The sequence below is a fragment of the Lepus europaeus genome, chromosome 5, assembly GCF_033115175.1.
Source record: "Lepus europaeus isolate LE1 chromosome 5, mLepTim1.pri, whole genome shotgun sequence".
Lineage (NCBI taxonomy): Eukaryota > Metazoa > Chordata > Mammalia > Lagomorpha > Leporidae > Lepus > Lepus europaeus.
The window spans coordinates 155,508,003-155,523,688 of NC_084831.1; the positions used below are offsets into that span (position 1 = coordinate 155,508,003).

At 37.4% G+C, this 15,686-nt stretch overlaps 1 protein-coding gene across 3 annotated transcripts in view; it reads left to right on the forward strand.

The window, feature by feature from the left end:
- The window catches only part of COP1 (COP1 E3 ubiquitin ligase), a 221,811-nt gene that overhangs the window by 124,151 nt on the left and 81,974 nt on the right, over positions 1-15,686 (forward strand). For all 3 annotated transcript variants that reach the window (XM_062192980.1, XM_062192982.1, XM_062192981.1), the window contains one exon: positions 15,312-15,455. In XM_062192980.1, coding sequence (XP_062048964.1) covers positions 15,312-15,455 — 144 coding nt within the window. The remainder of the gene's footprint in view (positions 1-15,311; positions 15,456-15,686) is intronic.

Here is a 15,686-nt window from a genome sequence, read left to right on the forward strand (position 1 = left end):
CTCTCCCACATAGGTGCAGTGGCCCGAGTGCTGTGCCTTCTGCCACTGCTTTCTCAAGCATGTTACCAGGAGCTGGATCAGAAATGGAGCAGCCAGGATTCGAACTGGAACCCAGATGGAATGCTGGTATTTGCAAGTGGTGGCTTTACCCACTACACCACAGTGTGAGCTCCAGCAATTTCTTCTTTATTTGAACATCACAGACTGCACTTACACAAACTCAGAAAGCTATGATGTTACGAGGTGATAGCTATCTTAAGGGACCATCATTGTATATGTGGCTTATTATTGCCTGAAACGTTGTTATGTGGCACCATGACTCTGTATGTCTGCTTTTAGGCCAGTACCATACTGTTTTGATCACCATAGTTTTATAACAAACCTTGACATCAGAAAATATGTCCTTCATTATTTGTTATTCTTATTAAAGTTGACTATTCTAAGTCCTTTGCATTTGTAAATTATAGAACTCTTTTTTAACTTAGTACAGTGGTTTGAAGGGAGAGTGTCACATTTTTTTCATATGTTTTTCTTAAGTGTTTTTGATCACTTGTTCTTAAAAGAATTTGAGATGTGTTTCTGATTTGTTAAATTTGTCTTGTTAATGTGATTCTGTGGGCACAATTTTAAATATGATAAGATTTTTCTCTAGACTGAATTCTTGCTTCAGATTAGTCGTTATTAGTATGAAACAGTTTCTTTATGTCATAGTTTTATTGTTTTCTGATAAAGCATCACAGTGGTAGCATTAATGATTTATTATGATCCCATTGGCTGCTTTGTAAATGTTACCAGAACTAGACCTGAAAAATCAGATGTATTTTCTACTTCCGTTTCAAACTTAAAGACTTCAAACTTTTGCTTGTATATTGATCTCTGTATAATGCCACTATTACCTTTCAAAGAAAAGAAAATGTCATAATCATATTGGGAAAAATAATTTTGTTTTTCAGTTTGTTTTTTTCTCTAGAAGATGTTTTTATTAATCTTTAACTTCAGAGATTAATTTTGGTTTGCTAAAATACACTAATAAATACCACCCATCACAGCATACCATTATGCTGTGTTTAGAAAGAGTGATTTAAAACAGATTGAAGAGTACACAACTAAATCAATTTATGTGAGTATAAGTTATGACTTGCTATAAATTTAAATGAGCAAAAACTGATGATTATTATGTTGACCTTAAAGGGCCGTAAGTTGCATCTTTAATTTTAACTGGTTTGAGAAATACTATTAGTGTATTTGTTCTAGCTATTTCACTGATAGCCAAAGTGCATAGGAAAGTAAAATTTTTTAAAGTGGTTGTTTAAAAGCCAGATCTTGTGAGGCTTTATGGAATTAAAAACAAAACAAGCCAGCTGATAGAAATAATCAATTACAAATATACATAGACTTTAAAATGTGCCTTCTACTAGTGTCTGCATAGCAGAACCAAGTGCATGCATTATTTCAGGGTGACGCTCAGCAAACTAAGACCTGCAAGCCAGTTCGAGCCTGTTATCTGATTTGGACAGCCTGTGAGCTAAAGAGAGTTTCTGTGTTCAAAAAAGATGAAAAAAATAAAAAGAATAATATTTTGTGACATGTGAAATCTATATGAAATTCAAATTTCAATGTCCATAGTAGAGTTTTATTTAAACACTGACATTATCTAAAGTAAAATTGATAAATATTGCAATTTGCCTAAAGACACATAAAAATGATAATTTCTTAACTCTAGTAAAATGAGAGAGAAAAAAACATTTTAAATTAAGATGCATTTTGAAATGTATATACTTGAGGAGTATTCTGTCTGGTTAAAATAAGGATCATCAAAGTATGATTTCATGTATCACACGTTGTTGCCATCCATACTAGGAATTTTTCTGTTAGGTCTCAGAATACTTAAAGAGTGGAAGAATACAGGAATAAGTCTCACAGAGAATGCACTCAATAAACATGATACATTGACGATGTATTAAATGAATTCTTAAATTATTAAAGTCTGTTTAATAAGACGGATACAAGCCTCTCTGGAAAGTAAAGTCTAATTAAAGATTGAGGTGCACCTTCTCAGGAGAAATTGAGCGGACCAAAACAGCGAAGATCTGACTGCTTGTAAGGTCCTTCAGAGCTAGAGGGCAAGGCTTGTTTTAACAGGCAAAGCTTCAAAGCTCCAAGGCCTGTTGCAGTCTGAGCTCTGGTCTTTGGAGTGACAGAGTGAGACCTGCCACAGCCTATGCTCTCAAAGTATCAAACCTTTACATTTGTTTTGAATTTCAGTCGATTTGGTAACTCACGTATAGATCTGATGCGGATAAGGTGTGGCGTCAGATTCCCAAGCACAGAGGGAAAGTTCACTGTTGCGGAGGGAAAGGAGGTCAAAGTTTTCACATATGGGATTTGATGGGATTTCATATTGTGGAAGAGAGAAGGTAATACAGTTGTATGTTCTTAGTAAATGAAGCATATATCATCCCCCTAGCAAACTACTGAGAATCATTTCATAGCTATAAAACAGATATGCCTCGATTAGACAGCATAACGGCATGATCAGATTCTTAGACCTACTTGTTATGAATAAGTTGGAGTAATCAGTGAATGTTAGAAATGCCAGGATAATTTCTTCTTGAGGTTATTTCTATACCCAGATAAATATTTGTAGGCTCTTTATTTGAACAAAAGAGGTATAAGTATCTTTTAAGATATAAAGTACGTTCTAACGTTCTAAGACTATAATGGGTGGGGTTGGAAGAGAGCAGTGTGAGAGCAAAAATAATGTTGTCCCTTGCTTGTAGACAAGACTCAGTAGGGATGTTTAATCCTTTCTTTCTTTCTGTAGTATCTCACTAAGTAATTATGTGTTAGTAGAACAAAATACTACAGTTCCCATTATGAGAAAAACGCAGAAAACAAAAGAAAGCAATCATATGTTCAAAGATTCTCCGTACTAAAAATGTGGTTGAACCAATATATATCACAAAATGAGAGATAAACAAGCAAACATATGTGATTGGTAAATGTAAATAAGCTTCCTATCAAAGGGGAAATATTTTCACAGGTCACATGTAAAGCACAAGTCTGTGATGTATATAAGAATTTTTAAAATTTGGAATTGTGGAACCTGAAAATAAGATTTAATTCAGGCGAGAAGGCTTTAAATCAATTTTTCTCCTTCCCTCCTTAATAATCAAAGTTCAGTCTATGGTAAAGTTATAGTAGTTATAAATATCTTTATGCATTAAAAAAAGTGTTATCTATAAGACAAATGCACATAATTGTGTAAGACTTTATTTTATTTTTCCTTTTTGACAGGCAGAGTGGATAGTGAGAGAGAGAGAGAGACAGAGAGAAAGGTCTTCCTTTTGCTGTTGGTTCACCCTCCAATCGCTGCCGTGGCCAGCGCACCGCACTGATCCGATGGCAGGAGCGAGGTGCTTATCCTGGTCTCCCATGGGGTGCAGGGTCCAAGCACTTGGGCCATCCTCCACTGCACTCCCGGGCCACAGCAGAGAGCTGGCCTGGAAGAGGGGCAACCAGGACAGAATCCGGCGCCCCGACCTGGACTAGATCCCGGTGTGCCAGCGCCGCAAGGCGGAGGATTGGCCTGTTGAGCCACGGCGCTGGCTGTATAAGACTTTAAATCAGAACACATCTTGATATGACAGGTATACTGACCCAAAATAAATAAAACTATTTAAATCCTAAGTAACAAAATTTACAAGCTAGAGCACATACACAGACATTAATAAAAATGTTCCTTTTTTAAAACTAAATCTAGATCATATAGCAAACCTCAAGTTATAGACAGTAAAGAGTAGGGAAAGCATTCTCTGATCCCACACGGTGCAATAAGATCTGACATTTGTAACAAACTTAGAAAACAGAAAAATCCTGCCACATGATAATTTGAAAGCTATTTTGGCTGTTCTAGGAACAAAATGGAAAGCAAGCACTGTGATATTGCTTCTAGATGTATAAGAACCAATGGGACTTAACTAAAAATGCTAAGAATAAAATTCCTAGTTTTAAATAGTTACTGATGAAGAACAGTATGAAAATAAGTTAAGTACCCATCCAAGAAGTTAAATGAAAAAATTCGTAAGATAAATGTAAAACTAAGAAAGCATTATGAAAATAGGCTAGTAATCCATGAGCTTTTTAAAACAAATAAAAAAGGCAAATTATTAAACTAATAAAAGTAGGAGACATTACAACTGCTTAAAAAAGAAATGAAATGGAGGAAATAACTGTAGGTGCATAGAACAAAAAATAGCAAGAAACTACTTTGTTCAAGTCTTTTATAAGTAATTTGGGGAACTTAGATGAAAAATTATTTTCTAGGAAATAAATGATATGATCTGAACAAGCTCTAGAAGACACCAGAAGCCTACACAGGCCAATTAATTATTGTAGCAAAAATAGAATAAAGTTTTCAAACAAATAAACCTAGGAATAAACCTAGCTGAACTGGAAATCCAAAAAAATGACATCTAAAATATTGCTGAAGAAATAGAATTTAAGCAAATGGAAACACATGCATATAATTAGGTGGAAAGACTATAAACATGAAAATGTCAATTTCCCTCTAATTAATGTATGAATTGAACATGATTGCAGTGAAAATACCAATGCAGACACATTTTAGGTTTTGGTTTTTTTTTCTTTTTTGAAACTAACTTGGTTCTAAATTTAAAATACAGTTTGCCTGTGAGAACACTGAAGAAAAGAGTTAATGAAAAAGTACTAGTTCCTACAAGATGATATAACATATTATAAGAATCAGTGATTAAAACTGAGTGATGTAAACATGTGGTAAATGATTGAAATTGTATACAAACAATTTCTGCACTCATCCTAAATTTTAGTAGGAATTTATATGATAAAAATGTATTTTTCATGGGAAAGTGGGATTTAATTTCTAATTAAATTATTTTAAGTAAATTCCAGATGGATTGGATATTTAATTTAAAAAAAAAAGGCTGGCAAAGTATTAAAATACAAAATATAAGTTTTAAGATTCTATGGAGAAAGAATAAAGCAGAGAAATATAATGTAGACATGTATAAGGTTGAAACTGAGGTAGGAAATAGTCTTAGTAAGAAGCCTCCTTTTGAGTTAAGACCTAAAGGAAGTGAGGAGGAAGTATGTCATGAAAATATTTGGGGAGAAAAGCACCAGAGGGCTAAGTAAGAGTAGGTTTGGAATTTTTTTAGGTTTACTGAGGAGGCCAGGGTAGTTAGAGCAAAGGGAGGGCTAGTCAAATATACTGTTTATAATCATATTGCCCTTTTATAAGGTAACACAGGAAGTCATTAAAGGGTTTTGGACCACGTATTGATGATCTATCTGACTTTTGTGAAAAATGGACTGCAGAAATGTAGAAAGTCGAGTTTAGAAGCAGAGATACCAGCAAGGAGCTTCATTATATAAGCAAGAAAAACAGTGGTTTTAATGAGAGTGGTGGCAGTGAATTATTACCATAGTTTGAATGTTTGTGCATCTCCAAATTCTTGTAGTGAAAACTAATAGCCAGTGTGAGGGAGGACCATTGGGAAATGATTGGGTCTCTAAGGCAGAACCTCCATGAGAGGTATGAGTGCCCTTATGAAAGAGATTTTAGAGAGATCCCTCACCCACTGCACCACTGATGGCCATCTGGCCCCTACACCAGTCTACCGTCACCTTGGTCTCAGATTTCCAGTCTCTAGAGCTGTAGGAAATTTCTGTTATTACAAGCTATCCAGTTTACGGTATTGTTACAGCAGCCAGCACCTACCAAGAAGCCAATGAGAAGTGCTTATATTCTGAATATTTTAAGAGATTGGGCTGAAAGATTTACTGTTGGGTTACCATAAATTAGTAAGAGGAATGTGGTTAACTATGGAGATCAAGAAGATGTGTGCCAGGATATTCAGAAGCTCAGTTTAGAACACAGTGTGATGCTGTTAGATTTAAGTTATAATTGGGGCTGTCAGGCATGAGGCTGTTGAGTAGAAAAGTGGTGGTATAAGAGACAACCACTTGATAGTGTCAATACGTCCATTTAAAGTCGGGATGCTAGGGACAATCATTGTGGTGCAGAGGCTTGGGCCGCCATCTGTGATATCGGCATCTCATGTGAGTAACAGTTCCAGTCCCAGCTGCTCCATTTCCGATCCAGCTTCCTGCTAATGTACCTGGGAAAGCAGAAGATGGCCCAAGTGCTTGGACCAACCCTGCCACCCACATGGGAGACCTGGATGGAGTTCCAAGCTCGTGGCTTTAGCCTGGCACACCCCCAGCTGTTGGGTTTGTTTGAGGAGTGAACCAATGGAAGTAAGCTTGCTCGCTCTCTCTCTCCCTCTCCTCCTCTTTCTCTGTAACTCTGCCTTTCAAATAATAAAACATATAAATCTTAAAAAATAATAAAGCTATGAATCTAGATGTGGTAACCAGAAAAGTTCATGTAGATTTAGAGATGAGCCATAGCTATTGGTTGCCTGAATGTGACAGTGAGGTTGAGGAAGAATTACTGAAATCTATGATGGAGTAGATAGTGAAGTAGCAGAAAGGTTACTCCATTGAGAGAAATGGGTGTGATCATCTATGATAACTGTTGTTGGTGTTAAAGGAGGGTAGGCATTCAGAGTTGGCTGTTATTGGAGGAGGTCATTGTTGACTTTGATATAGCATTTTTAGTGATGGATGTAAAAGCTTGATTTTAGGGGCCATCTTTGTGGCCTGGCAAGTTACTTTGCTGCCTTTGATGTCGACATCCCACACTGGCATGCTAGTCCAAATCCCGGCTGCTCTGCTTCCATTCTAGCTCCCTTCCTATGTGCCTGGGAAGGCAGCAGAAGATGGCTCCAGTAGTTGGGCCTCTGACACCCACATGGGAGATCCTGATGGAGTTTCAAGTTGCTGGCTTCTTCCTGGCCTAGCCACAGCTGTTACAGCCATTTAGGAGTAAACCAGCAAATGGAAGACCTTTTCTCTCTGTCTGTCTGTCTCTCTCTTTCTCTCTCTCTCTCTCTCACTGTGCCTTTAAATAAATAAAATAAGCATTTATAAAAATAGCTTGATTCTAGTAGGTTAAAGGAATGGGAAAAGAAGAACAGTAGTCAGTGAGTATAGACTCTTTTTTTTTTTTTTTTTTTTTTTTGGCAAAGTTCTGCTATTAGTAAGAGGGAGCTGTAGAAAGTTAAGCCTCTGCCTACTGTGCTAGCATTCCATATGGGTGCTGATCTGAGACCTGGCTGCTCCCCTTCTGATCCAGCTCCCTGATGATGTGCCTGGGAAAGCAGCAGAGGATGTCCCAGGTGCTTGGACCCCTATACCCACATGGGAGACCTACAAGAAGCTCCTGGCTTCAGATTTGCCCAGTCCCAGCCATTGTGGCCATTTGGGGAATGAACCAGCAGATGGAAGATCTCACTGTCTGCCTCCATCTCTGTCTCTCTGTATATCTCTGCATTTCAAATAAAATAAATCTTTAAAAAATAAAAAAGTAAGAGGGTGGCAACTAAGGTGGAAATAGAATTGTAAGAGTTACTCTGTTTTCTTTGGCTGTTAAAAACCAAGGAAAATGTATTGAAAGTCTTATGGGAGGCCGGTGCTGCAGCTCACTAGGCTAATCACCTGTGGCGTCAGCACACCGGGTTCTAGTCCCGGTTGGGGTGCCAGATTCTATCCCGGTTGCCCCTCTTCCAGGCCAGCTCTCTGCTATGGCCCGGGAAGGCAGTGGAGGATGGCCCAAGTGCTTGGGTCCTGCACCCGCATGGGAGACCAGGACAGGCACCTGGCTCCTGGCTTTGGATCAGCGCAATGAGCCAGCCGTGGTGGTCATTTGGGGGGGTGAAACAATGGAAAAGGAAGACCTTTCTCTCTGTCTCTAACTCTGCCTGTCAAAGAAAAAAAAAAAAAAAAGTCTTATGGGAATTATCCCAAGATAATTGGGAAAATTTATATGAAAAAGAGGAGAATTTAGGAGGCAATGCTTAAATAAGCAAATAAGAATGGAATCTAGTGTACATTGGTCAGATTTAGGAACATGGATCATTCACGCAGAATGGCAAGAGAAGTGATAGAGCATATCTAAATATGTTGGTGTAAAGGCTCTCAGGTGACAGCGATGGTGATGGGAGCTCTAGGAAATCATCCTCTTGTTCCTTTTGTATTTTCAGTAAACTGAAGAGCAGAGTAATTGCTGAGAGATTATGAAGAAGGAAGCATGGGAAATTTAGAAGAATGAAAAAAATATGTAACTGCATTCTATGTGAATAGGAAAGTAAATGGACAAGTTTTATTTCCCATGAAGCTGGGTAGTATTGCCTGCCCATTTAAGGATCATGAATTTAAAATGAGAGTGAAGCATTTTTTTTCTAGACACGACAAACTGTTCCATTTCAGATGTAGAGTGGGTACAGACATACAAGGAAAGTTAGAGTTCTGCCAAAAAAGGTGACATACAGAAAATAAGATAATGAAAACAGTGAAAGAGTGCAGAGCTATGTATGAAGAAGTTATATTATTGGCCATATAATTTATGTTGGATAAAGAAGAAAGTGAGTTCATAACAAGGTGAGGGCCAGTGGCCATAGCATCAGTGAATTTTTAAGTCATCATAGAAAAGAAGGAAAGCTTGGCAGAAAGTGTTCTGTCATAAGGCAAAATTGAGATCATGGAGGTGGTGAAGTGGTCTCCATTGACATTGTCTGGGGTATGTTCATAGTTGTATGGAATGGAAATGGAAGAATAAAAGATCTTTGGACAAGAGGAAGTCACGAAGCTGATAAAACCAAGACATTTTAATAATCATCTTCATCATTATTGAAGAAATTAAGAATTAGGACAAGAGTAGGTTTGGCGAGAGTGACAATGAGCTAAAAGTTAAAATTCCCAAGAACTCATGGGTTGGTAGAAAGAGTTACAGGGACACATACTGGACGGATTATATTACAAAAAATTTGGACTGGTAGGTTTTACATGGAAAAATGCCTGGGAGACCCATGTATAGCAAGGACACTGACTTCACTGTGAGACAGGTTTGAGTATGAAATGTGTATGGGCTTTAGGGTTGAGCTGCATTTCAGTTAAACAAGCAAAGGAAACATTTAGGGAAGAAATTGAGATTGTTGGTGGCAATATTTAGAAGGAAAGCTGATCTTTTAATATTAAATTTCACATAATTTTTTACCTGGCATTTTGCATTCTGGGTATATTTAATGATACTCTTGCATGTATGAGAAATGACACAAGGAGAAGAATGTTTTTAAGATTAAATGACTAGAAATTAAGTGCCCCTCTGTAGTATACTACTTAAATAGAATTTATAGTGCATCCCAATGATGGAATTCCGTTTAACTATCATGTCCTGATATGAAGCAATTGTCAGGATACTATCAGGCATCTAAAATACCAAGGTGCAGACAGGTGTGTATGATGTCATCTCCTGTGTTTACTTAAAAAAGGAATTTGAATACGTGTGTGGATACTCTACTATCATGTACAAACTGAAATTGGGTTTTTTTGCCTCTATGGAGTGATACTTATTTTATAAGATTGGGAAGGAGACTTGCCCTTTCCTGATATTTTGAACTGTTGCCTACCTAACATTTTTAAAAATAAAATATTTTCAAGCTGGGTTGCAAAGGATCTGCAGTCATGGTTGGAGGTTGGATTTTATGTAGTAGTAAATGAAAATTAGAACAGAGATGAGTTTTTGGAAATTTGTTCTAGATCAGTCTTTGTTTTTAAAAAAGATTTATTTTATTTATTTCAAAGAGTTACAGAGAGAGGTAGAGAGAAAGAGAGAGGTCTTCCATCTGCTGGTTCACTCCCCAATTGGCCACAATGGTTGGAGCTGCGCTGATCTGAAGGCAGGAGCCAGGAGCTTCTTCCAGGTCTCCCATGTGGGTACAGGGGCCCAAGCACTTGGGCCATCTTCCACTGCCTTCCCAGACCATAGCAGAGTACTGGAATGGAAGAGGAGTAGCCGGGACCAGAACCGGCACCCATATGGGATGCTGGCGCTTCAAGCCAGGGCTTTATTTAACCCACTGCGCCATAGTGCCAGCACCCTCTAGATTAATCTTTAAAATGAGTTAGATAAAAGGGAAGTTGGAGTAGAAGACTTGACAAGGAGGCTAATTACAGTAACACAGCTTGGTATTAATGGGTGCCCAATACATATTTCTGTAGAGTTCTCAGATATTATGTAATTTTCCATAACATCTTGGGTTTTCATCAGCTCTATAAGTATCTGGCAGGTGATGGGCATTTTGAGTATTTGATGGCTGACAACACTCATGCGTCCTCCTTTTGTTCCATTTGGCCCCAGTAATCTTTGACTCCTGAATTTCAATATCATAGTATCTTATACTTTGGCATTTGCTTATATTGTGTATAGTTTTTCCTATTGGTCACAAGCCCTGTGAGACTATTGCTTTTTTTATCCTTTTATGTTTAACTTTTTGCACAGATTGAATTATGTGTTATTGTCACATGTAATGTGTGTATATATATATATATATATTTTTTTTTTTTTGACAGGCAGAGTGGATAGAGAGAGACAGAGAGAAAGGTCTTCCTTTTTGCCATTGGTTCACCCTCCAATGGCCGCTGCGGCCGGCGCATCTCACTGATCCAAAGCCAGGAGCCAGGTGCCTGTCCTGGTCTCCCATGCAGGTGCAGGACCCAAGCACTTGGGCCATCCTCCACTGCCTTCCCGGGCCATAGCAGAGAGCTGGCCTGGAAGAGGGGCAACCGGGATAGAATCTGGCGCCCCAACCGGGACTAGAACCTGGTGTGCCGGCACCGCAAGGCGGAGGATTAGCCTGTTAAGCCACGGCGCCGGCTGTAATGTATATTTTTATTCTATGTTTTATTGAGGGGGCTGTGTGCATAGTCTTTGAAGACTAGCCTATTCTCATTAAAATGGCAATTTTGAATAATGATTGAGAGCATAGTCTCTAAAACTAGATTGTTTGAATTTGAATTAATTTAATGTAATTTATTTAAAGTGCTTAAAACAATGCCTGACACACAGTGTGATATTTATTGTGGGGGTTTTAGCTATTTTAAAAATTGGTTTGAGAGAAATTCAGGTGAATAACATGAATTCATATTAAAAAAAGATTTATTTATTTATTTGACAGTCAACATCACAGAGAGGGAGAGACAGAGAGAGATCGTCCATCTGCTGGTTCACTACCCAAATCACTGTAACAGCCAGGGCTGAGCTAGGCCAGAGCCAGGAGCCAGGAGCTCCATCCGGGTCTCCCACGTGGGTCAGCTGCTCTCTCTGGCTTATTAGCAGTGTGCTGGATCGGAAGTGGAGCAGCCAAGACTCAAAAAGTCTCCCGTATGGAATGCTGAAGCTGCAGATGGCGGCTTAACCCGCTACACCACAGCTCCGGTCCCAAGTAACATGAATTCTTTATTTATTTTCCTTGTGTTTGTATTCTTTAAAGAAATGCTCATTTCCTTTCATGAAAATGGGCAGTTTATGCCTGTATTTTGTTTCTTTGAAATTATTGTTGTCTATTTTTTGAGGCACACTGTCATAGTAAGAATGAAACCTTTTGATAGTGCTCTTACCTGTATTTTCTTTTGATAATTGGGTGCTAGTGTCATGGATATTAATCCACCTTGTTTGTTAATATCTGTTTCATAATTGCAGAAAGGTATGACAGACTGCGGGAATACTGACAAATCCACTTCTTGGACATACTGACAGCTTTGCATTGCTTGTGCCACGTTATACTGACGGTGTTCATTAATCAGCTGTCCTGTGTGGTCTGCTGCCTAGCTGCTTAATCACTTGACTGATGGCCCTTTTGACAGAGAATATAGCCAGTTTCCTACAGCTGAATTACATTTTCCAGGGGTTGAAATAAATCACTTTCTTTAACAGTTGGAACATTTGAGAGTAAAAGAGAAATGTAATTTATTTTGATGCTTAAAGTATTTTTTCAGTAATACTATATTTTCCAAAGGAAATGTACTTGTATATTTGAAATTAAACATAAGTCCTTTTATTTTGGTTTAGCCTATCTAGGTACTGTTTAATTTTCGTTTGCATTATCTGACTCATAATCCAGGTGGCTATAATATGCTGTGAAATGTGAGGCCATCTGCTTTGGCTTAGCTCTGGAAAGCTCTCTGCACCTTTATTCCATGATCTGTTTCTAGAGTCACATGTACTTATGCTTGGGAATGGATACAATTAAAGCTGTCAAAAATAAGGAGCAAATGGGATTGCAGTATTTGGAAATACTTAAATCTTGAGTCTTAGTGATATGGAAGTGCTTGTATTTAATAAATAAAAGACAGGGCAGCTAGTTGTCTTTTTTCCCTTTTACTTAAAACTTACTAGAAATAATTATTTTTCATACTTTCTATTTCTATTTTCTATGAAAATCTTATTTTACAACTGTAAATTACTTCAATACTACAAAATATTAAACATACATACTGAGCAGGTCCTTGATATCCTGTATTAAAAAGAAAACTTAATGTAAGAAAACAATAACAAATGAAATCAAAATAAAGTCAATTTTCAGTATGAGAGGTGAGAGTGAGCTAATGTAGCTATGTAATAACCTGTGTCAAAAAAAAAAAAAAAGAGTGCTGTCTTAAATAGCAAGGAAAAAACAGAATAATGGACTTACTTAGGTTGTCATTTCAATTCCTTTGTCAGATAGTATTTTTATTTATGTGTCAGTTTCTGTTTGCAGTTTCTCTGCAGTATTAATTTAATAATTTAGTGTTTAAGCTTTTTGTATTAAAAATACTTTGATAATGACATATTTTTTAAAGGCATAGTTTTACTTGTGCAGCAATCAGAATGTGTGAATTTGTTAGCTATGGATGTTTACAGATGGAGAAAAGCTTTTAGGAATAATATAATTTTTGTTCTCATATGAAGTCTCAGCCATACCCAATCCTCTTTTTAGACAAGATTTCTATTCTGGTAACTCTGTTCTTTGCCAGATACACTAATATTTATCTTTTTGCCAAATACAGAATTTATCTTTTAATGACAGAGCTTTAGGTATAAATTGAGTTGGAATAGATGAGTAGTTACCATCAATATAATCAAGCTGTTTTAGAATCCGCAGTGAAAACTAGTAGCTGAGGCAGCATTTTAATTAAGATTATTATACAAGTAAATCTATTGCATTGCTATTCAGACATATTTTATTGGGGGGAACATTTGCTGAATTGTGGATACTCAGTGAGACACCTGAATGAAAATTTTTCAAAAATTAAATTATAGAAGAATTTAAAGCTATGATGAGACATTTCAGTGCGTTTTTAAGAAAAATATTCTAATGGGCACTCAGTTTTCTTAGCAAGCTTCTTACTAAGTTGTTAAGTCACCCTTAACTGTTTTGTGAAAGGATATCACAGACAATACATAAAGAAGAGTATTCGTGTAGGTGTTTGTGTGCATAATGAATGCCTGACCCTCCTCTATGCAGAGTACTGCCTAGTCACTTTGAGGGGAAGAAACACATGCAGATATAAAAGACATATTCAGTAGAGTTGTATTGGGGTTTAAACTTTTGGCCTTCAAAATTTGAGATTTACGTAAGAGCTTTCAATTGTGATATAGGAAAATAATGATTAGCATCAGCTCTGAATCCAGACTACCTGATTTTTAATACAATCTCAGCAACTGCAAGGCCTCTAACTTTGGGGATATTGCTTTGCTGCTGCTCCTCTGTTTTCTGTAACTTGTGCATACTGATAATACCTGCTTCTGGTTGTCTTAAGAATTAAATGATAGAAAATGTTTAGTAGTTAGTGAGTAGTCAGTGAATGCTAATTACTTAATCAGTTGTCGATCTGCAAGAACTCGTGTATTCTCTGGCCTTGTGGCTGAGTGTCTAGAAAGAACACTGAAATCATATCAGGAAACAATGTACGAGAGGCAGATGTGGTGCAGCCGCCCAGTGCAGCTCCTGCATCCCATGTTGGAGTTCAAGCTGCTCCGTGCTTCCCACCAATGGGCCTCAGAGGCAGTGGGTGATGGCTCGAGGAGTTGTTTCTGGCACCCACAGGAAAGATACTGGTGGAGTTGCTGGCTCCTGACTGACCTGGCCTAGTACTGGCTGCTGAGAGTGTAAGGGGAGTGAGCCGGTGGATGGAAGATCCCTCTCTCACTTTCAAATGAATAATCTTGAAAAACAAAGTACATATATATGAAATGATTTATTTAACTTTTCCTTGAATTAGTCCAATTAGATTCCTAGCTAGTTTCATAATAATAACTTTGTTGAGGTTCCAAGTTCTATAAAAATCAGTAAGAGTTTGTGCTTTGCTCTGAAGTACCTTAATTTAAAACAAGTCTCAGAGTGGTGGGATCCCTAAGTAACTCTAAAAGAAGGGAGATTTTAAAAATTTTACCTTGTTTGTAAATCTCTAAGAATATGTATTGGGTCGTATTCGGGGCATTAGGAGTGGATTTGTAAATAGTAATAATTTGTGTGGTTCTATTTTTATGTGTATTCTGTCCCTTTTATCATCACCAAATTATTCCAGTAAATCAGCTTGTATACTAATTTATGGATTATCATTAAATATTGTGAAATTCTGTCATCTTCACAAAATGATAGGAAGGAAAATAACTGAAATTTGTGAAAAATTGTGATGTTCTTTTAACATACTTTTAGTATTCCAAGTAACTTACCTCATTAAATCTTTCCTAATAGATGTAATATGGTTGGTTACTAAAGTTGAGTTGAAAGTCATGTCAGATGTCTAGGACAAAAGTATGACTAAAGGGGCCAGCATTTTAGTGTAGCAGGTTAAGCCTCTGCCTGCAATGCAGGCATCTCATACAGGCACTGGTTTAAGTCTCAACTGCTTCACTTCCAGTCCAGCTCCTTGCTGGAAAATCGAAGATGGCCCAAGTGCTTGAGCCCTTGCACCCATGTGGAGGATCAGGAGAAGCTCCTGGCTCCTGACTTCAGTCTGGCCCAGCCCTGGCTGTTGCAGTCATTTGGGTAGTGAACCAGCAGATGGAAGATATTCTCTTTCTCTCTCTCTCTGTTACTCTGCCTTTTAAATAAATAAAAAATAAAATTTTAAAAAGAAAAGTATGTCTAGAAGCACAGTTGTACAGACATTTACAATGCTCTAGTGCTTATAATTTGATGTCTTGATGATTTAATCTGGAGATGAGACCTAGACAAATTTGAAGAGATTTCAAGTAAATCTCTAATCCTTTTAGACAAACCCACTTTAGAAACAGAAAATAACTCCTCTCTAAAATGTTGTCGTTATAAATCTCACAAGCATAGGTAAATTAGTCTTACTACACATATACTTTTTTCCTTTAGTATTGAATTTGACCGGGATTGTGACTATTTTGCAATTGCTGGGGTGACAAAGAAAATTAAAGTCTATGAATATGGCACAGTCATCCAGGATGCAGTGGACATTCATTACCCTGAAAATGAAATGACCTGCAATTCCAAAATCAGGTATTTACATCCTTTTCTTGGCATGAAGACAGTGTGCATGTGACAGTTATTGTGTGTGTAATTAATGTGGCATTGCTCTACCTTACCGGGAGACTCTCTACCTGACTATGTGTGAATTACTGACTTAAAACAGGTATCTTTCTTATAGGTATTGATTTTGATTGCTTTTCTCCTGTAGGGGTCAGCATTGGTTTTCAAGTTGCCTAATGAAAGTTTTCTTTCACTTAGTCA